This window comes from Trachurus japonicus, chromosome 1 (assembly GCF_045865225.1).
Source record: "Trachurus japonicus isolate A0001 chromosome 1, Traja_1.0".
Lineage (NCBI taxonomy): Eukaryota > Metazoa > Chordata > Actinopteri > Carangiformes > Carangidae > Trachurus > Trachurus japonicus.
The window spans coordinates 30,007,728-30,031,093 of record NC_140907.1 but is presented as its reverse complement, the minus strand read 5'-3'; the positions used below and the strand labels follow the sequence as shown (position 1 = coordinate 30,031,093).

General features: G+C 42.5%; 1 protein-coding gene and 1 long non-coding RNA gene across 2 annotated transcripts; both read right to left on the bottom strand.

Moving 5' to 3' along the window:
* Positions 1–2,169: 2,169 nt before the first annotated feature.
* Positions 2,170–2,432, bottom strand: LOC146992200 (uncharacterized). The gene is made up of 2 exons (XR_015036301.1): positions 2,337–2,432; positions 2,170–2,299 (listed from the first exon to the last, which is right to left on the bottom strand). It is a non-coding gene; the product is annotated as an uncharacterized LOC146992200 (long non-coding RNA).
* Positions 2,433–2,740: 308 nt separating this feature from the next.
* LOC146992199 (axin-1-like) lies at positions 2,741–20,864 on the bottom strand. The gene is made up of 13 exons (XM_085784522.1): positions 20,681–20,864; positions 18,839–19,541; positions 15,469–15,662; positions 15,017–15,172; positions 13,698–13,832; positions 13,431–13,527; positions 13,007–13,144; positions 10,964–11,369; positions 7,194–7,374; positions 6,898–7,074; positions 4,657–4,956; positions 3,854–4,003; positions 2,741–2,940 (listed from the first exon to the last, which is right to left on the bottom strand). The coding sequence occupies exons 2-13, from the start codon at positions 19,469–19,471 to the stop codon at positions 2,814–2,816; spliced, it is 2,694 nt and encodes an 897-aa protein (XP_085640648.1). The 5' UTR covers positions 19,472–19,541; positions 20,681–20,864; the 3' UTR covers positions 2,741–2,813.
* Positions 20,865–23,366: the final 2,502 nt, after the last annotated feature.

The window sequence follows — 23,366 nt, the reverse complement described above, 5'->3', positions numbered from 1 at the left end:
CTTATAAAGAACATGCTTGGTGATTATTAAAATTACATTTTTTTTTATAAACAAATACATATCTAAATTTAAAATTTTATATTGAAGGCAAAATGTGTTGAAGTAAGGACAAATGTTTTATGATCCTATGTTTCCCTTACTGGGCTAAAAAACAAAAAAAAAAACCCAGGACAAATTGTAGTCGACATTCCTGCAACAAGACCTTTTCTGTAGGACCCCTTAAGTTTGATGAACACATTCAGTTAACTAGAAAACACAAAACACAACACTCAGACCAGGAGTTGGAGATCCGCACTGAAGGTTTAGACTCTGGCAATGATGACGTTGACAAAATTGATGAAGGGGTTTCCTTTGAGGATATAGCGGGTAAAAGTTTTTAAAAAGTCAGATTACATTCAGCTTACATAGCTGGTGTGTCGTCAGTGCAGTGTGAACACGTTGTGGTTTTTAATGGTTGTGATGTAATGATACCGCGGCGATACTGCTGTACTCCAGTGATGTTGAGAGGCAGAAAAAAGGAAGAGTTTGACGTTGGTTTGGAAATTAACTTCATTTTTTTGTTGCTTCCTTTATGAAACTTTAATTAGATGACCGACATTGTGTCCGTACATTAGATAAGAAACCGCAGCCAACAGCCTAGTAGCTTTAGTTTATCATTAAGGCTAAAAAACAGAGTTGAATCAAAATCATTTTCTTGCAGAAAAACTCAACACTCTCTCGTCTCATTTCCTAAATTGTGAGAATGTGCTGCTTCTTAAAGAAATATCTTTAATCTTTTAAATTAACAAAGCAATTAAGAAAAAATTTAGCTTTAGGAAAGTTTGTTCATATATATATAAAAAAAGGACTTCTCTCTTGGTATTCTCTTGAAATACTTGGCTATTTGATCATGAAAACAATCAGTAGTTGCAGGCCTAGTTTACTGACCCACCTGCCTGCTGTGGGCTTCACATCTGCTGCACAGCTGTATGTCTGTATTTCCTCACCCCAAAAGCTCAGCGAGGAAACAAACAAGCACATTTCTCAAACTGTCAAACTCCTCCTTTAGGATTAACTCCAGATTTTAAAAACTCAATTTTTGGGGGAATCTGCAAGAGGAAGGAAGAGATTCCTTTCTGCTCATGATGAAAAGGAGATAAAAAGAAGCACATTTACATTTGATACTCGTAGACTTGGGACTGCACAGACACACGCATGTAAGCGCACGAGGGGAGGGGGGGTTACATTATGCTCTTTGGCTGAGTTCAGACACACAACGACCGACACGGCCTCTCACACTCACCGACGCGCTTCAGAATAAGCATCATAGATAGTTAATGGCACTGGCCGGGCAGGCACCTCGACTGAGCTCCGAGTTCTGTACACAGGCTCGAGATATAGAGAGAGAAAGATACGTAACGCGAGGGGACAGTGTGTGTGATCCGTTTGGGCAAAGACGACACACCTTTAGTGTGCACTCCTCTTTTCTTTCTTTTTTTTTCTCCGTGAGGATTTCTGAGGATGGAAATGAAAAGTTACCCTATGGTTTGAGACTCTTATCGCGCAGGTGAACAACAGAACTGCACACTCAAAAAAAAAAAAAAAAAAAAAGGTAAACAGTACAGAACTGAGGTGCGTGGATGTGGATTAGAGGAAAGAAACAAAAACAAAAACAAAACAAAAAATGGCTGCGCTGACGTTGACTAATGAGCTAGCTTCAAAACATACACAATAATACAAAAATTAAGTTGAGATATGACGAAATTAGGCTGCATTAGTAAGTAACAGTACCTGCCTTGTACATACACAATTCAAATAAAATGAAAACAAGTAGCTAGGGGGATACTTGTCTTATCAAAAATATGTAGCTTTGGTAAACAAGTTATGTAGAGAACTGTTGTCTGAACATGTTGATGTGAGAGAAGATCACTACATGACATCTAGGAATCAAGGGTGAGAAAGTTTCTCCGTTTTTTTTTCTTTTTTTGAGGCTATGAAGTCAGTGAGAGGAGAAGCAGGCGAAAAAAGTTCCACTCCCCCCCCTTCTCCTCCCCCCTCCCCCCCAAAAAAACCTCTGTCCTCTCCCCTTTGTCACCAGCTGATGAGGAACAGAGACAGCAAAAGGCAGCGAGACGACTCCCGAATGGAAACAAAACAAAAAACGAAACAAAAAAAAAAACTGCTTTCTTGACTGTCCCGAGCACCGATTGAAGAGTTTCCGTGGTAATGTAGCAGCATCGTTATGGTCTGCGGAGGACAGGCTCCTCCGAAGCAGAAGTGGAAGACTACTTTTTATCCTCTCCTCCTCCTCCTCCTCCTCCTCCTCCTCCAGCAGTCCCCCCTCACCCCCCCCTCACCCTTTTCCCATCCATCGCAGTGGAAGTGGAAGACTGGTCAGACATCAGGTTTTAAACAGCTTTCCTCCTCCGATATCCACAGTGGAGACAAGACAGGTGAAATAATTTATGTTCCCTCCCTCCCCTCCCCCCCTCCCCTCTTCGTTTCCTCTGGCCGAGCTTCTTCGCTTGATGTGGGTTTGATCCAGGAGCCGACGCAGACGTCCAGATATTCCGTTTAAAAAAAACAACAACCACCTCCTTTTAATACTTGAGCTTCTACCATGCAGCGCAAAACCTCCCCCTCCTCCGTCACTCCCCCGCTCCGTCCATCTTTCTACTTTCTGTCGTTTCATTTTTCTCCAATCCGACCTGAATGTTCTCTTCCGATCTCCTCTCTTCCGAATGATGTTATTTGTGTTTTTATTTGTAATCTTTTTTTTTTTTTAATTTTTGTTCCGTCTTCCTGTTTTCCCAAAAAAAAAAAAAAAAAGATTTTCAGTCAACCTTCTCCACCTTCCCGATGATCTTCTCCTCGAAGATGGGCAAGATGGCGTCATCGTCACGAACTTCCTCGAACACCACACCACAGTCGAACTCGTCGCTCACCTTCTTGAAGTAGAACCTGCACACGAGAGAGAAGTCATTAGTTCTCAACTACAGTAACAATCAATAGGATAATCTGCTCCTCTAAGTTTAACTAGAGGGGTCAAACTCAATTTTCACATTGAAATGTTGATTTGTCATGTTTACTTCTATTTTTGATGCATTATAGGGCTGAATAAGAATAATAAGATAATAATTCATTCATTCATTCATCCCAAAGGGAAATTCATTTGTCAAAATGATTATTCAGTATTCCTTTCTATAAATATTTATCAATTTGTTTTGATTAACATGATCAAAATCACAAAATTTCAAGTACAAGTAGATTTATTTTCTTTTATAAGAGTCCTGGCCTATAAATCATATTCTGAAGATGTTAAGATAACAAAACAAACATTACAGTATTACAATATTATAAGATGGATAGATACTTTAATAATCCTTCACAGGAAGTTATGATTGCTACAGCAGCATCTGCATGTCATTCATTGCAGCAACGAAAAATAACAGACAGATCTATCTAAAAAATTGCAGACCTAAATATAAAATGAAGCTATAAACACCCAATAAACGAATAAATACCTACAAGTGAACTGAAACCATTATCTTATTAATATTTATGATTTTTTTTGTCCAAATTAAATTAAAAAATTACCATTCAAACTGAAATTGTGCTTCTTATTTCAATACCTGCCAACATAATCATTATTATGTGTTATATTATTATGTCTGTTTAAGAGCCACACTGAGTAACTCTGTGACTACAAGCACATATTTAATTTGCTTAATGGTTTTGCAGTACTGTACCTCCTGTCACTCTGATGTGGACGCACTTACAAATATACAGCGTCCCTTTCTGTTTACATTATAATTCTTATCTAACGAACCAGTAGATTAGTTAGTTTTCATATCAGTGCATCAGCTGTTCTCACCTGTAGTGGCCCTTTTTGGTAAGCAGCTCCTTGAACTGGCCCAAAGTCACCACACGGCCTTTGACTGACGTTCTGTACGGGATCGGCTCTCCACAGAAGTAGTAAGCCACCGTCATGTTCTCACACACTTGGCGCTTTCCAGACTTATGCCTGAATGAAAAGGAGATCCATTGTCAAAGCAGGAACATATACACACAAACAGCCCCAGGCAAAGGCCACCGAAATGTTCTGCTGCTGTGCATTGTATTTGATTAGCACATGGAAGATATACAAAACAGCATATTAAAAAGTGGAATAACAACAATAAACATACAAAGTATACAGTAGATAAAGCAAATGTGCAGAAGAAACCAAAAAAAAAACCCTAAGGGCTTGTCAAGTGGTCCTCATTCAAACATTCAACATAAATTTAATTTACAGTAATGTGAAGAACAACATAAAACAATTAGAAGAGAGAGAGAGAGAGAAGCAATATTGTGTGGTGATGTAAAGAAAATATGTGGATTATGCATTGCTCAACTGGGCCAATAGAAAGTGAATTATTTGTTTCTTAAATGAATTTATGCTTGTGCAGTTTCTAAGGTGAATTGGTAATGAATTCCAAAAGTGCGGACCTCTAAATCTAATTGAGAACTGGGAGAAAGTAGATTTGAAAAAAGTGGGATGAAGATTATTTGCTGACCTAGTGTTGAAAGTATGAATCTGAGAAGTGAACTGAAATACAGTTTGGAAACAGATTGGAAGTAACTTGTGAATACATCTAACGTTATTCTGTATACATGAACTCTGACCCGCCGTCTCACCTCTGCTTGGCCTGCTGTAGTGCATTCCTCCTCCTCTCCTCCTCCAGCCTCCTCCTAGCCTCCTCCAGCTGGGTGAGGGGGTTGGGAGCCGGGTTGGGGGGCATGGCCGGGTCCTGGATGAACGGGTGCGAGGGCTGGACCTGGGTGGACGACGAGCCGGGGATGGCGGTGGACACCGACGAGGGGTTGTTGCGCAGCTGGGCGGAGACCCAGGGGTGCACGGCGCCGGGCCGCTCCACCGAGGTGGGACGCGGCGACTCGCTGCTGGTTCCCGTTCTCCTGGAGCTGCTGGTGCTGCCGCTGGAACGACCACACGCAGAGAGAGAGAGGATGAGTGTCAAAGGATTTAACTAAATATATACAGACAAAAGCACTGAACCTACTGACCTCAGGCTGATTTATTGCTCCTCAAATAATCAATAAAACAAAGCATTTACATACATTTGTTATGCAGCTGGATTCATTTGACTTCACTTGAACCCACGGTGGGCTTGACACTGTGCATGAATATTATCTTCATGATAAGACAGAGCTAAAATATGCATTTTGGCAGACAAGTTAGTGATCATGGACACACATTTAGCAGCTAAAGAACAAGAGATTTCCCTCAGGTGGAGGCAAACACAACAGAAAGAAAAGTGAACGCTCGACTTGTAATGTGTCAGTCAGTACGTTTACATGAAAAACAAAGTATGTCCTTAAATTACTCCGAGTATAACCAGGCGACTAAAGTGCATGTAAACGCGTTAAAGCAGATATCAGTGGAATGTTTTTGTTAATATAAGTCCTAAATAGTCCTATTTTCCGTCAGCAATCACTTACATGAAGTATTTCAGCCTAAACACGAGTCTCTCCGTCACTCTGCTCTGCTGTAACCCGAGGAGAAAATTTTCCTTGTGGGATACAAGTGTTATCCAATGAGGGGAGAGAACGGCATGAAGGGCTGTGTGTGCAGCCAAGGGATGCGCGTGAATGTGGTGACGTAGCACGAGGACCAATTGATGCCTGACAAGGGCGGGGGCTGCTAACTCATGGTGCGTTCAAGGAAACTCGTACTTTGTGTTTTTCCTTCCTGTGAAGTCATACCAGTTCGATCTGGTACGAGTTCACGGGTCGGAAGTTACGAGTGGCCGTTATAGGGAACTTTCACAGACAACAGGACGGTAAAAACACGAGCTACGGGTTACCTGGAACGCTACCAAGTCGTAGTTGTGACTTGAAGCTGTAACTTACGGTTTCAAAAGCCTGCCTTGAACACAGCATTAGCCGAAACGGCCGTGCCGATGATATCTGCTTTAATCCGACTAAGTCCGACTGGACTTCTCCAGATCCAACTAAAACATCCAGATGATGTGATTGGAAAACAGTTTTCTTCTTCATGAAGATGCCTTAATCTCACTGAAACCAGACAATGCATGTGCCCATGTGTCACAACAGTAGAGACGCACAAAGTGAAGCATAGAAGCCGGACTGAACCCGGCCAAACAGAACGATACAACGATAGATAGAACGATCGATAGAACGATCGACAGACAGACAGATAGATAGATTTATAAAATAGCGCCTGGGATGATGGGTCGGGACCGATTAAGTGCATTTCATGAAGTGCAACCAGCAAGAAAATGTGTTTTATTGGAAAAAGGCCCGTGGACCGTCCCAACCAGAGTCTTTTGTATAAATCTTCAGCCCCGACCGGTTGGGAAGTTATTTACAGTATATCCAGTTATTTACTGGGTGACAAAAAAGTAGTCCACGGGGCGGTGTTTTGCTCAGTTGGTGGAGCACCCGCCCCATGTGTAGAGGCTATAGCCCTCACTGCAGGCGGCCCCGGTTCGAGTCCCGCGTCGGACGGCCCTGTCCTGCGTGTCATTCCCCTCCTCTCTGCCTCCCATTTCCTGTCACACTCTGAACTGTCCTATCTAATAAAGGCATGAAAAGCCAAAAAATATACTTAAAAAAAAAAAAAGTAGTCCAGAAAAAGGAGTCTGTATGAACCCGCTGAAACGACGCATATCACCACGACGCCACCTATGTTGAGGAGAACCTGCTGCATGTGAACTGGGACAAGGGCAGAACTGCCACGGGACGCCCAATTCTTAGCTGTTCATGTAAACACACTGATTTTGACAGGGTAAAATAATCACGCCATTCATGAAATAATTTAACTATATATTATCTTTTTAAAAAAGACTAAACATTCAGTTCTTCACTTTCAAAACTGTCAGTTGTCACTGGACTCACCCGTGGGAGCCCTTCCTCTGTCTGTCTCCGTCCATCATCCACTGCAGGATCTTCTGGTTTCTCTCCAGATCCTCCAGCTGCACCTGGGTCTCCACGCCGCGGCCAGGCTCCTCTCCTTTACCCGACGTCTCCGAGGTCTTCTTACAGCCTCGCCGTGACAGCGTGCTGCCTTTACTACTGCAGAACAGACAGACGACACACAGAAACAAACTTGGAGTCATCTGAGTAACACACAGCTCGTATAAAATGTTTCAGCGACACAAACGTTACGAACGCACTCTCTCTCCGTCTCTTACCTGTAGCCCATCCCCTCCAGCGTGCTGGCTCCGGCCCCGTCGGCGTAGTTACGCGTTCTCCCTGGATACTGGCCGGCCGGGTCTCCCCCGTTCCACAGGAAGTTGGGCTGAGACCTAGAGCCCGCCTCCTCCTGTCCCTCTCGTCCTCTGTGGTGGTACAGCTGCTTGTGGTGATGCATACCTGCCACCACACCAGACGGAGATCCGTTAGCGACACGTTCACACAAAAGCACTTTTCTTGAAAAATCATTATGCAGGACATTTTTTTTAGCTGCTACAGTCTGACAGACATGTTATCACACCAGGGCTCGGCAATGAGACGATCTCCATTTGAGATCGCAATACATTTTAGATTGATTTCTATTATCTGCTATGGTCACATTTCCTCAGGAATAAGTGCGACAGCAGCCTGTCACTCTGCCATCTGATACACCTCCTGTCATAAGCCTGTATGGTTTGTTGTTTGAGCAGCTGCAGCTAAAGATTAAGTAAAAGTCGTCTGTCTCGGGTCGTTATGACAAGAAGCCTGGCAGTGTGGTGTCAGAGCGACCGGGTGATGCGATGGTTAGAAAAGTTGAGGAGAAAACTCTGACTGTGAAAACACGGAGCTGCTCGTGATGTTTATTCTGCGGTAACGCGTCTCATGTGTTGGCTCATCTACAACGTGAAGACCATGCGCTAAGGCTACCGTAGATGAAGGTTTACAGTGTGTGTGGTGTGGAGCTCTACGCACGCACACACACAGAGCATCGTGTCAGAGCGGTGAAGTGAAACAATAACCTGCAGATCACCGTGAAGGCTGCTCGTCGTTAACGAGTCAGGACAATAAAACTGTAAACTGAGTAAAAAGCTAAATATTCATCAACAACTTGTTCAAATAAATAGAAAGACTAGAGCCTCGTGTTCATGTTATGTACATGTGAGAAAAAAGACAACAATGCTCCTCGAACTGGCAGCATCAGCAAAAAATACAGATCATAATAAATATCAAGAACTGATCAATATGGAAAAATATATCGTGATAAAATAATTTGCGCCCATCTCCCAGCCTTATATCGTCACCAAACACTAATACATCCCCTGTTCTGTCATGCTTTGGAGAAGTGCTCTTTTTGACAGTTGTCACTTGTTCCTTATTTTGTCCATTTATCCGTTTATTCCTCTCTCACACCCAGAAGTCTGATTTAAAGATGTGCAGTGGCTCTAATTCATGAAATTATCTCTTACATGCTTAGAAATTATGACACATTTACCATAAAACAAAGCAAACATGTTGTTTTTGTTTTTAAACCAGGCCACTGCAGCTCTGTGCCCGTGGTCCAACACTGAAAACACTCATCACCTCAAAGTCAAACAGACAGAGCTCTGGTAGCCGATGTCACGATGAGATAAAACATTTCCCAGGACAACTCAAGCTTTTCCAGGACATTTGACTTTTCCTCATTTTCCATGAGTTTTCTATGACTGGAAAATCAATCAATGATTTTCCAGGTTTTCCAGGAAGCATGTGAACCCAGACTGCCACCGCGGATTCAACTAACACATTACTCCAACACCTAAAAAACCCAGATCTCTCCAACGACAGCTCACTGTGACTCGTGTTTCATATTAGCTCTTTAAAGCCAATTTGTGTTTCTCTACCTCGAAGGCAAAAACAGGTGATACTCCATCGTTTTCATTTAGTCAACAAAACTGCATTACAGGACCAATATAATTAATTGATCCCACTAACGAGTAGTTGGTGTGTGTGTGTGCCTGTTCTGCTGAGACACACTGTTGCTTTCACAGTGTGACATGTTTCTTCATTAGGCCCCGTGCTGCTGCTGTAAATAGACACTGGAGCGAATGTGCAACTTCCATCTGTTTGTGTGACATTCGCCAAGAACATTTTCAGCTATATATTTTGTTAATTGTGACAATGTGTGATAATATAATATTATGATTACCACAAATTCTCAAATAAAAGCAGAGTCTCAAATAGACTCCGGTCTCCTGTACTGGGTCTAACGGGTCTGAGCAAATAAAAGTCGTTTCTCAATTAGAAGCCGGGTCTGTTTCTATTTTCAGCCAAGTTCTTGTGAGTGTACAAAACCTCTAAAAGCCCACGATCGCCTGTTTGAGCACTTTCTAAGCTGCTTCAGTTCTCAACCGGCCTGAAAATTAAAGGGATAGTTCAACATTTTGGCAAATTGGCCCATTGCCATAATCCCTATAGTTTTAGGAGTAGGTTCGTTTCCTTTAATTGTCGGTGCAAGCTATTTTTAGAACGGCGGAGCAGAGCCACGAGCTGCTCAGAGCTACGCTACGGAGGCTAATGGGATTTCTTGGTTTCCCTCATCAAACTCATCAAATACACAATCCAACAACTCCAAAACGCTCTGGTGGACAAGTTGCGACCTGCACATTCACCACGCTATGAGATAATAACAGAACGTTACCAGACAGAGTTGTTTTAGAGGCAAATACAGAGACTGTTGCTGAAAAACTGCCCCTGAACAGGAACGTGCATGAATTTACCTCTAAAACAACTCTGTCTCGTAACGTTCTGTTATTAACTCATAGCGTGGTGAATGTGCATGTTGAACTATCCATTTAATCAGTGCTAATTAAAACTTCTAAATGAATGCTGCTCTGGATCGGTCTCTTTCCTTCTATTCTTACTCTTTTAAAAAGTAACAACAGAACCATTTGACAGTATTTTCATCTTTGCTGAGCATAACATTTGTTCAAACTTAAATAAAAGCCTGCCCCATGTAGACGCCTGTCTCTGATATAAACTGGGTCAGTTGAAGCGAATAAAAGCCGGAGAATTTACTTTATATGTAAAGAGAGAGAGTTATGGTCAAACAGTGATATGTAACTGATGTAACTTTACACAGACAGCAACAAGGTCAGGTGTGTTGATGCTCGTCGTGCGCTACTGGGGGGGTTGAGGGTTCAGACTCAGCCGCCTCCCCCTCCCTCCCTCCCTCTCTCAGGGATGCAAACGGGTAAGGACCAAAAAAGAGAGGAATTTCCCGGGGGGGGGGGTACATTACAATATCACGGAAAAGTCGATTAAAAAAAAAAAATCCTTTGCAATATTTCCATTTTGGAGATACTGATTTTTAGGTCTTCACTGAATGTTACTCATAATTATTACTATTAAAATAAACTGAATAAATAAAGACATGGGATGTTTCATTCAGTGTGTAATGGGCATATAGGCCTATATAATAAAATTTTCACCTTAATTGAACACATTCTACATCGCGGAGGCGACGTCTTTCCACTCAGGGCTTCCTTCACCTCTGAAACGGGGCAGAGCTCCGTGGAAACACCTGCCTGACACAGCAACGTAGGGAACCGTGCATGTCCGCGGCGCACAGCTCCACAGACATGCAGGGGGGAAAACGGCGTCGCCGTTGCACCGAATGCACGCGGATACGCGCCGCTTTAATGAGCGAGCATGTCGCGCGTCTACATTGGAGGTAGGCTGTTATCAGTATAATCAGAGACAACCATGAATGAGTTTGCCTCAGTTTCACGTGATTGTCACTGTCAGCCTGTTAGAAAAACATTTACTGACCCCAGCTGATCGCTGAGACCCCCCCCCCCTCCCAAAACAAAAACTCTTCGGATCTCAACGATTCACACAAGTCACCTAATTGGTCATGAAAAAAGCGAGTTTCGCTTTTCGGCGCGCTGTTTGCATCCCTGCTCTCTCCTCCTCCTCCTCCTCCTCCTCCTCCTCCTCCTCCTCCTCCTCCTCCTCCTCTTCCTCCTCTTACCTTTGACCCCAGCAGCGGGCAGACTGTGCCCCGCCCCTCGGTGCGGGGGGTAGTGAGGCGGTCCGGTCCCGCCGTCGGGTGAGCGCGACGATTTGGGAGGAGTGTGTCGGCCCCCTGCTCCTCCTGCTCCTCCTCCTAAGGTGCTGTTGGTTGCCCCCGGCGACTGGCAGCCCGGCGTCTTCATCACGCGCGACACGTGCTCGTCCAAAATAGACTCCGGGTCGTCGTCGTGGGAATCCTCCATGGCGACCAGGCCGCCGTAAGTGGTGACTGTCGCCGTGTTGGCAGTGGTCTCTGAATAACGGGCGCCGTAGAGAGGTGGGAACGACGAGGGGAGGGGGAGTGGTATGCTATGAGAAGACATGGAGGTTGTCATGGAGATGTCAGCATCGTCCCCCTCTTCTTCCTGTTGGGAACAAACAGAGACAAACGTTTTATTTTAACATTGTATAAAACATGAGACTAATGATGTAAAATGTGTCCAAGCTAATTTCAGTATCAGTATGATAAACAGTAATTTTGTGACAGTTTGTATGAATTAAATTAAACCTTTATTCGCATTAGAGCCACAACAATTAATCGATTAATCGAACAATAATAAATTATTAGATTAATCATCAGCTATTTTGATAATCTGATAATCAGTTCGGGTAGTTTTTTAAGAAAAAAAAAGTCAAAATTCTCTGATTTCAGCTTCTTAAATGTGAATATTTCTGGTGTCTTTGTTCCTTTATGACGATAAACTGAGTCTCTCTTTGGTTTGTGGACAAAACAAGACATTTGAGGACGTCGTCTTGTGGTTTGGGAAACAATGATTGACATTTCTTTGACCAAACAACTAACCGATTAATTGTTTAAATAATCGACAGATTAATCGTTAATTTTTTCATTTCATTTAATTTTTCCTTCATTTGTTCGAGAGGGACAGTGTACATTAATGAACATTTTAAAAAGATAAAATGTAAATGCACCCAATTATAGCCAATAGGCTAATTTCCGTTGGCAGTCCCCCTGCCGGATGGAGCATGGCAATGAGGCCTAAGCCCCCTGCTATAATGAAAATAGTTGTTAGTTGTAACTCTAATGTGTATACTGTACAGCCCACCCATGATTCAATACATAAGTTTAGTGACGGTGCCGTTCAATTAATTACGCCAGTTTTTAATGAAATATTATGTTTTCTTCTATATATGATGAAATTCTACCGACGGAAATTTGCTTTATGTAATGTAAAGTATTTGGCATTTTCTTATCTAGAAATAAGAGACATCATTGAACATCATGAACAGCCTGTTGTGAAATCTGGCTGAAGAATCTCTGCCTGTAATTTTAACTCTACGTTATTTAAGGACAATATAATATAAAAACAAAACACACTAATTTTTCTTGAGTTTTTTCACCTCAGGGAGAAAAAACAATAAAAAACAAAGGATTTTGACATAATTCATTATTCTGCTGCAGATATGGATTCTCAGATTTCTACTAAACAGCTCATTTAGTTTTAAAACAGAGCATTTACAGCTTGTGTCTGAGTTCAGACCGAGGCTGCAACACACCAAGGTTACATACTCGATATTTATATCTGAACCTGGATCAGTTGAATTAAGACTTTTTACATCACTGTTATTTATCATGTGCTTGTGGTTTCTGCTTTTGCAATACACCTGCTTTTGATTCTCATCCGTGATGTGAAAACACGAGATTTCCACACCGTCAGAGAAAAATATTACTATGAAGTGCACATCCTGGCCACATCTCGGGGTTATAAAATCCCAGCACGGCATGGAGTCTCCCTCCTGCACGGCGGCTGAACTCGCCGTGAGCCGATTTGCCAACCGTAACGCACAGTTTCTCATTACTGAAGAAATAAACTGTCCAATTTCTCAATGTGACTTTCGCTCGTAATAATTCACAGAGCATTTTCTGAGGCAACGAGTGTGAATATCTGGAATGAATTACAGCCTCTTCTTCCTCCTCTTTGGTATTGCCGCCCCATCGCATCATGAGAGGCACGTACAGTATGTTGTGCTGTTGTGCACTCACCAGTCGTACTCTCTTCAGCCTCTCTTCGAGTCTTTCCTGAGCCTCTCTCTCTCTGAGAACCGTCTCTAGCCTGCTGATTAGCTCCGCAGCAAACCTCTCAGGCTGTACGTGGATGTCCTTTGGCATGCGGTACGTGCGCTGCATGGAGACACGTCGACAAAAAAAGGAAAAAAAAAAATTAGAGGCCACAAATTCCTGCACACATCTGCTGCTGACACTGTAACGCCAAATCTGTGACCTCTAGCACATATCGGATGAATACAAGGTAAAAAACATTAAATATCGCTGTAATAAGGCCTAATAATGAGAATATAACTTATTTATATTATTATAATGAGCATTTATTATCTCCTACGGGTGCAATAACAGCACTTTGCTCAACAAAAGGTGTGCATGTAGCATGAACAGCGTCTGTTTAACTCACAGGTATATGAGGTAGGGGCACACGTCCATTGGCTTTGGCACTTTCATTCATCTCCTTACGATGCTGCTTCCGGTATCTGTATGGAGGAATACCATCTCTGCACACACACACACAAACAGCCATCAACACACACATCTCATAACAGCTCGTTCATTACAAACCGAGACACAGTGTCTGGTTTATTAATAACTACATTAACATTTAGACTGGATTATTAAAGGTGTGATGAGGTGGTTAATCTCTGTGTGTGTGTGTGTGTGTACTTACACACTGCTGTCGGTCAGCGACAGTGTGTCTGCATCACTCGACATGCTCTGCTGCTCACTGTCGTTGGCGCTGGTGGCTGGAGCGCGAGCATATCCCATGTTCGCGTAGTACGGGTTCACCGGCTCCCTCCACGGCCTGACGGGGGGAGGACACGGTTTATAATGAGGAGAACTCACAGGAAAATATAAACACATTCAATTAACTCACAGGCAACTGGAGGAAAACTTAAGAGTTTTTTATACAATTTCAGTATCCAGGGCTGATCTAGGTACATGTTTGATTTCTTCTGAGTCTGCAGCTTTAATTTCTTGTCACTTTTAGCCATTTAAAATAAACAGAATAATGATTTTAACAACTTAGATATGTAATCTCAATGTAGTTTCATTCAGGACAAAACAATATAGCTTGAAATTGATGCAATGAGTCAACCAGTGTGAAGGCTGAATTATCAGCAGACGTCGATGTACAGATGTTTTTGTTGTATTCAATAGATTTAATCTACTTGCTCCACTACTACGGTAAAATGTGACAACTCCACTGCACTGGTATATTTGACATGTATGAAAATAAACTGTTCATGCAATGACAAATATTGACGTAATTTCCTTTAAACTGTGTCAAAAGTAACATAAAATAAACAAAAATATTAAAAAGTCATCACTCTGAGTTACAGGAAATTACCTGTAACCTGTTATCAACACACACACACACACACACACTAGGGGATTGCCTCTAAATTTCATATTGTGGATTATCATTGCTCGAGATTGCCAATACACGATGAAATTGCCAAGGAGGGGGCGGGGGGGTTACAGCCTTGGCACGTGTCTGACATCGATCACTACCAGTCAGCATGGCAGCCAGCACCGACACCGCTGTGGCTTTAGTGGGGTGGCAAAGAAGAGTTTTTTGGGTTTATCCCAGATTGTTAATTTGCACTGAGGCCAAGATATTTCGTGTTTTAATAAACTGACTTGTGAATTATCCGAATATGATTGCATGTGTGAATTGTTTGCTTGAATAATTAGGAATAAGGATATATAGAATGATTTTACTGTTACAATGTCTTCTTTTTGGGGGGCCTGGGCACATGACTTTTTATTAATATATGATGAGCATTATGATTGGGTCTATATTGACATTAGATTGAATTATTGTGAACAAGACGCTGTCATTAACTTTTAACCTGCAAAGGCGGCAGCGCTGCAACATTGTAGGAATTTATGAAAGTCCTTGTGAACATTTCAATACATTACAACAAAATGTATTTGTAGTTACTCTATTGAACGACCCCGAAGGGTGAACATATACACACACACCTGTACTCCCTGCTGTCCTGCCTCCTCCTGCTGGGCGTGGCTCTCTGGGGCGCCGTGTGCATCAGCAGGCTGTGAGTCAGCCGACTAGCTGGTGTGTCTCCGCACTCCTCCTCATCCTTCTCCTCCTCCGCCTCCTGCGCTCCTCCTCCCCCACACCTGAGATCATCAGATAGAATACGATTTAATTATCTCACCAGTAATTTGTCGGCGTCGGAATAAGCGACATTTCATTTCATTTATTTGTAACGGGACTCTGCACATTCATGAACATACAAAATGTATAGTAAAGATTTACAGTCAGATTTAGCTCTAAAGCTAATTTCCAATGGCAGTATTAAATATTAAAGTGCATTTAATCGACAATAAGTGTCGTAAAGTGCTGTTGAGATTCATTAAAGTGCATCTGTCATAACGTGCTGGTTTTTACATTAAATCTTCAGGCATCGTCTCACCTCCACTCCTCGTCCTCGGCCAGCGTGGGTAAGTAACCCGGCACCGGCTTGGCTGCGCCCGACGAGGGGCTCTGGTCGCTGGGGTTGGGTTTGGGGCTCTCTCCTCCCGTCCGTGTGTACTCCAGGTACAGGTCCGACTTCAGGAACAAAGGGTAGGTGTTCTCCTCCATCATGGCCTGGATCTCCGTCTGGGCCTGGAACAAACACACACACACACACAGACAAACACTGTTAACACTGAATTTGGAAAGTCCAGTTTTTCTTCCCATGCACCTGCAACCTGCAACACTCTGCAAAACCACCTGAAACTTACCACACTTTTATCATTAGGACAATTTATATCCAAAACTGCATCTTATTTTACCTCCAACTGCTCCTGTTTTTAACGAGACTTCTCTGTTTTCAATTTATCTTTGTCACTTTCACTTTTTGGTATTTCGGATATGCTTATGTATGTTTCAAACGCTTTGTGTTTTGTCTTATCCTCAAATGTCTCGGTTATATTGTAAATGAGGTTGCTCCTCAATATATTTCCTAGTTTAAATAAAGGTTATAATAAAAACACAGAAAAACAGAGTAGGTGTGCGAACATCCAGTCCTATTTTAGGCCAGGTACCGGATAGTCGTAGGGTCAGAGAAATAGGAAAAAGAGAATATCCGCACACTGGATTAAGGTCGAAACGTTGCATTTACCCAGTAAACATATGGGAACCTGAATCCAGTGTGCGGATATTCTCTTTTTCCTTCACACACAGTGTTCACATGACGCCCAAATATGTAACAATCACTCCACATCTTTACCCTATAACATCATCAGCGCACAATTAAATCACGCAGGCACACTCCGTGATTTAATTGCGGCGGACAAACCCGTCATGAACTAAGTGTGTTAAAGGTTGTGACCCTTCCTGCTCTTCACGCCGCTCTGGATTTTTTTTTTACATTTAAGTGCAAACACAAGCCACCACAATAATCACATAAGCAAACTGTTACCAATTAGAGAGCAACACAGTGAACCGAGGTAAACCCGCGTTTATGTAACCGACTACGCAGCTACTTTAACACCCAGCGCGGCGTAGAGGAGAGGAGGGTCAACGTGCACTCACTGCTCGACGCGCTTTTGCAACCCTTCGCCTCGTCTTAAGGCGCTGGTGTGTTTTAATTAGGAATTCAATGTATTGACATTTGAACATCCTGCGGGGGAAACAGAATTAGAAAAGACAACTAAAGAGAGAGAGAGAGAGAGAGATTGTGGAGTACAACTAAAACTGAAAACCAGCTTCCTTTGGTTTATTATGGTAATTATTACGTCGCCTCATTCTGTGTCATTTTGTTCTGCAGAGATGATGAAGTGTGAAGCGCTGCAGTCGGACTCTGCTGATGAGACCTTTGATAGCAGCCTTTACACTTTTATGTGGGTCTGAACCGTAAGACTAAAAAAAAAACACAACACGTCATATCAGAAGACAAAGCATCAAAAGGACCGGAGGTTGACAGAGGGTACAGGTGGGTGAGCCAAAAAAACACGAAACTAAAACTGAATTTGGTCTCTTTTTTTTGTGGTTTGGCTGCCAACGTGGGAAAAGAAACACACAAGAAAACATTCATCTGTACTTTTGAAGGCGACACATGCAGATTGACAACAGTATCCAGTATTTTAAAAACACTACTTAAGAAATTCTGCACTGTTTTTATATTTATCTGCATTTGCACTGTCTGTAGTGTGTATATGTACATTCTCAACTGATAGCTGTATGTATGTATACTTCGTTTTGTATCTATATTTTTTATTCTATTTTACTCTTAGACTTAGTGCTCTTTTTGTGCGCTCTGTATGTGTGTACTGCTGCTGTCAACAGTGTGAATTTCCCCATTGTGTGATAAATAAAGGCATATCTCATCTTATCTTATCTTACAACCTTTTTACAACCACGGCAACACGACTGAGAAGCTGAGAAAATCTTGCCGAGGTGCTCAGGTACAACGACTTTGTTTTGACTGCAGGTCCAGTTTTAGATCCAAGGCCGCAGGTTCCTGCCCCTAAAATTATCTCTCCAGCGGAGCGGCGCTGCGTGTTGTCGAGTCGACACGTCTTTGACGGGCAACAACAGTTTCACAACATTTATCCTGCGCTGCAAAATAAATGATTTTCTCTAACTAATGCCGTACATTCTCATTATGAAATGAACACATATAGTCTGGACTAGGCTGAAATTAGATTAGGCCTGATTTTCAATTAATTCAAACCTCTGCAAAGTCTGGTTTGCATCAGTTACAATGGAAGCAGATGTGGCTTTCAAGTTCACGAAATGTTGAAGTAACAGGGCTCCAGACTGACTCTAAATAGCGGCATTTTGAGACGGTGCAAGTAAATTTTCCATCTACTTGCGCATGTGCAACCAGTAAATTTGCTATTTTTCTTTTAACACGGGTGAAACATGGAAGAAGCAACTCAAAGACTCATTACCAGTGGCAGGACAGTGTTCGAGGATCATGAATGAAAAGGTGAATAATGAGAGAAATGTGAATATTTGCTTTGTGAGTCAATTGATGCTGCGTACCCCCTAAATCTTCTGCTTAAAGGGATAGTTCATCCAAAATTTGCACGATTTGCGCCGGAGTCAGTAATCGCACCAATGCCGGCGCAAATTGCGCGAGATTTGGACGGACCAGGAAGAGGAGCTTCTGCTACAAACAAGCTTGAAATATAGAGTTATTTAATTTTTTTCGGGACAATTTCACATTTCAGGGACAGACATTACATACGAGCAGCATGGAGGTATTTAGATGTTTTTTGGTGTGTCTTTTTGTTACGAAGACAGTTGGTATCCATTTGCAACCGTTATATGGACATGCACTGCTACACCGAGACCCCCTGTAACTCAGAGAAGCCACGGAGGACTCCTCCCAGCCCTTAGTCGACATGAGGGTGAGTAGATAATGAGTGCAATTTGAATTTTGGGTGAACTATCCCTTTAATATAATAGATAAACAGATATATAACTGTACTATGGTGGATTTATGTGCATTTAAACAAATGTGCACTGAGGAGAAGTGATTAAAGCTGTGAGGGAAGAAACATGATGTTCTCTGCCATCAACAACACAGACGGCAGAACTTGTTGGGTGTAAAAAAAATATGATATGAATATTCAGATTAAGTGGCTGTGTTCTTGCCAGTCTGCACAGAAACGCTGCTTCGCCTTCACAGTTTGAACTTTCAAACATTTGGTCTGGCTTGGTCTGATATTATTAAAAGAACCAAGATGGACAGAATACAGTCTGTGCAAAATCGCTGACATCCTCTCTGTGTCTCCAACGTGCACGAGGACTCTTTACAAGCGTGAAATCGGCGTCTTTACAATACATACCTGTTCGAACATGGCGGGGTCTGGATGCGGCCGTCCCACACAGTCTCTGATGAAGCTCTTGGTGGCCGCTTTGATCTGCCTGGAGACAATCCCGCTTCCGTCGACTATGTACTTCCTGTAGATGGCCTTGGCCAGCTTGCCCCTCTTCTCCTGGCTCGTCTTCCTGAACCCCGAGCAGGCGAACCAGAAGTCCAGCAGGTCCGCACACCCTTCCTGGCACAGGAAGTTTCGGAACAGCTGGATGCCTTCCTGGTCGTCCAGGAGCGAGTGGAGCGACTCGGCCCACTTCAGGTAAGGTGGAGTCGGAGACGCCGAGCCCTCGGGTTCGTACCCCAAGTCCAGATCGGGGCGACGCGGGGTCGCAGACGACGAGGAGGGCGTGTAGCTCGACGGATCCCCCATTTTCGATAACGAGGTCGACGGCGGGTAGCCCAGGGTTTGGGAGAGGGCGTTTGGACGGGTGTTGGCCGACTGGACCGGGGGATCCACGTCGGAGCCCTCCTCGCCAGGAACCGGGGGCCGCGGGGCATCCTCAGTGAAGTGGGTAGGGCCGCCGCTCAGAGAGGCCACGACCCCGCCGCCGCCGCCGCCGCCCCTGTACCCGATCCCATGTAATTCTCTGACAACACTCATGTCTCTGATTGCACAAGGCAGCGGTCAGATCTTCGCCTCGAGCAACGACTCTGCTGGCAAACAATTCACCCTGTGATGGAAAAGACACAAGAAAAGAAAAGCGGTTAGATCTTTTGCAGCAGTGGGAGGCTGCACAAAGGAAATAAAAACACTATCACTAAGATGATGAAAAAACGACTGACTCATCTCTGGCTTCTCTCTGTGTCAGATCACTGACACACATCTACACACACATGCAGCAGCACTACAGTCAGAAAATGAGATGTGAAACCCAGATAAATGAAACTGCACAGCACAGGAGATATGTGTGGATGAGATTGAGGGGGGGGGGGGGTCTAATCACAAAAGAAAAAAATAATGTTTATTAACTCTGCAATGCAAGAAAGCTACCAAATGTGTGTAAGTTAAGGTCTTAAAAATCAATAGTATCTTTACCATCAATGAACAAACACCACTCGAGACACCGGACAATAACAATAACATCATATTATGGATGCAAGTTTTTTTTTGTCGTCAGTTTAACAGTGTTTTTAAAAAAGCCAGACACTGTGCAAACCAAAACTCACACTAATCCAGATTTTTTTTTTCTTTCTTTCTTTCTTTTTTTTCTTTTACTAAACCAACCGACAAAATAATAGCACCATGCTAAAGACAGCTAGCTGAGCCTCGTAGCAATGCCCACCACCGACACCAATGCCAGTGCCTTTAAAGTGAGAATCTCATTCATCTTGGCCTGCAAAGACGGTGGGGGGATGGGTACAGAAACAAACTCTACAACCAACCAACCAACCAACCAACCAACCACACAAGACGGGCCTGCATGCAAAACACCTCCACACCACCACCACCGCCGTCGCCGCCGCTAGTAACGTACTTTGGACACATTTATTATTATCCGTGCGGCGCAAACTAGCACAAGAAGCGACGCCAAACTTTTCCAACTGCTAAACGCGAACTGATCCGCGCGATTTCACATCGATAAATCAATCAAACAAACAAAACAAGAAAGCGAGGGCACGTTTTCTCCACCACCACCACCACTATACCCCCCCTCCACCACCACCACCAGCACCACTCTCTGCTGCTGGCTGGCTGCACTGCTCGGCTAGTTTGGGGTTAGCTCGCTCGCTAACTGCCGAGCCGAGCTAGCTGGCTTTAGCTAAGGTGTGTTAACGTTCCGTGTTTTCCCAACAAAAGTGTCCGTCCTACCGTCTCTGAAAGCCCGATCCCCTTGATCCGCTGCATTGGGGATACTGGCGCGAACTGTGTGCTCCGAAACGCAGCATGTGGATAGCTTTTTTTTAATATTAAATATTAACGAAAATAAACCCGTCGTCTTGCCCTTAACTCCCCATGGTGGCTGGTTTCAATAATACGGAGCGGAGAGAATACGTACGTGCGTGCGTGCGTGCGTACGTGCGCGCCGACGCTGTGTGTAGCACGTTTGTAGATCCGTGACGTATAGACGCTACGCACAGTGACGCTAACTTAGCTTAGCTACCAAAAAGCTATGAAAACATTAGACATTTATAAATGATTTAAAACCTCTGTATGATTATTTAAAACGAAAACCCCTATTTTTCTTTTCATTTCAATTGTTTAAATAGATGTAGGTCGATATAGTGTATGTACTATATATTTTGTTTGATTTTTGGTTTCTTCAACATAAAAATAGTATTTACTTACTTTTTTCAGTTTTTTTGACCTATGTGTTTATGTACTTATTTTTCTATGATATTATGTACTGTTTTTATTTATTTATTTTTGTCTGTTTGTCTCTACAGTTGTTTGCATGGCCTGTAAATGTTATTACCTTTATGTCTCCTTATCATTTTATGCAGATTTTGTCACTGTATCCTTAATATTATTGCTAGCCTAAGTTATTTTATTCTTATTCTTTATCGTATCTGTATTCTTTATTCTATTCTATTAGAGCTGCTGAATAATGTCCTGTATACTATTCTTGTTTAATTAGCAGTGTACTGCATTCAGTATTCAGTTACTGCATTCAGAAATCCACATTACAGTACATGAGGATTAAAACAAAATGTAAGTAAAAGTACATGATGGATTATTTGTAAATAAATTTGAAAAAAAAAGATAATATTCAACTACTTTGATAACTGTTTCAGTCATGTCACTCAACCAAAAGATTTGATAACGTGCAAATGAATCAGTAATGAAAACAATCATTAGCCGCAGCCTTCAGATGAAGTGCATGTACATCATACTGAATGTAAACAGTCTCTTATGCTGGCATATTTTATATTGAGCTGAGATCCCCCCCCATCTGATTAATAGATTAGTCCAAAGAACATCCTGCAAATACTTTAATCTCAGATCAGAACGGTTTAAGGTCAGTTCACTCAAAATATTTGGAGATTTCAGCCTTTCAAAAGAGAGGATTCACTACTGAAGGTATTTACATTCTTTAACTGAATGAAAGTATCAACACTATCATTCAAAAATACTTTGTTAAAAGGAAAAGTTGTGAAGCTGAAGCGCAGAATAAGTAGTGCAAATGTGATTTGAGTAGACAATGCATAGCGTGAATAAGTCATTGTTTACATATAGACTGACCCATAACAATACATAATATTTTACAGGTTAATGTTCTCCAGTTGAAATGTAAATTGTCTTTTTTTATTTATTTTTTTACTGTAACTCTTATTATAGCCTAATAAAGTAAAAAAAAACAGCATTAATGAATGATCCAACCTATGTAAAGAATCATTACACTGTTAATTAAAGACAGTTTAATGAACTTGCTGAATTAATTTCCACCACTAAATTGATATTAAACTGGTATTAAACAGATTTTACAGATCATATCAGTTCTATCTGTCGTAGTTCTATGTCGAGGTGGTGAAATCGCGCCCAACAGCGCCCCCACCGACGGCAACTGGTCATTACACCGTTTGACAAAATGAAATAAACGCTATTCTTTTCATAGACTGTAATGAGTAATTATGTGACTTATGATAAACAGTAAGAATTAAATACTGTCATTAATACTAACAAAAAAAAAATCAGGATGCAGTTAAAACTAAAAGAAGAAAAAAATCTAAATACTGAAATGTAATAAAAGAGACAGACACAGACAGAATGACCAGGTGCAGCTCACTTTGCTCCAGCAGCCGGTGTGAGGGGAGCGCGGCACAGACCCGAGGAGGAGAGCCACATGTTCTCCTGGGAAACACCAACAGCAAAAAAAAAAAAAAAAACAGGAGGAAGAAGAGGAGGAATAGGAGGAATAGGAGGCGACTCACCTCGGATTTCGTGGCCCAGTGCAGGTGTTCAGTTCACGGAGGAGCCCATGTCCTCCGATGGAGTGAGTGACAGGACAGAGAGAGGGAGAGAGAGCACGCTGCTGCTGCTGCCGCCACCTGAGCTTCATCCCCGGCTGACACTCCCCTCCAGCCGGGCTGTCAGTCAGTCAGTCAGTCAGTCAGGAGCACCGAGCTGCCACCAGGTTGTGTGTGTGAGGGAGTGCGCGCTTGTGTGTGAGAGAGAGAGAGAAAGAAGGAGGGAGAGATAGAGGAAGAGAGAGGGAGAGGGAGAAAGAAAGAGAGAGAGGAGAGAGATTATTTCCTCATATTGCTACCAGTAGATTAAACACATCATTTACCACAAAAACGTTTAATTCACATTTCCAAAATGAAGTGAATTGGCTATCATCACATGCTTTTCTACATATACTGTATATGGAATTGATGCTCCTTTTATATAAGAAATATCAGAAAATCACCTTTCCCCCCACACATATAAAAAAACTGGGGACAAAATCTTACTAAAAGGTTAATTTAGTGGCTGTACTGGAGCTTTCAATCATCATATCACATGATCTTCATCATTTAGCTGGAGATTGAGTTGTCAGGAAAGTGTAAAATGCTCA

Bases quoted from the DNA above. Each gene is read 5' to 3' on its own strand.
- LOC146992199 (XM_085784522.1), bottom strand. From the start codon at position 19,471: ATGAGTGTTGTCAGAGAATTACATGGGATCGGGTACAGGGGCGGCGGC. The intron at 13,833-15,016 runs GTGTGTGTGTAT...TCCCCCCGTCAG, and splicing joins CAGGACAGCAGGGAGTACAG to GCCGTGGAGGGAGCCGGTGA. The intron at 11,370-13,006 runs GTGAGTGCACAA...TGTTCCCAACAG, and splicing joins GGCTGAAGAGAGTACGACTG to GAAGAAGAGGGGGACGATGC.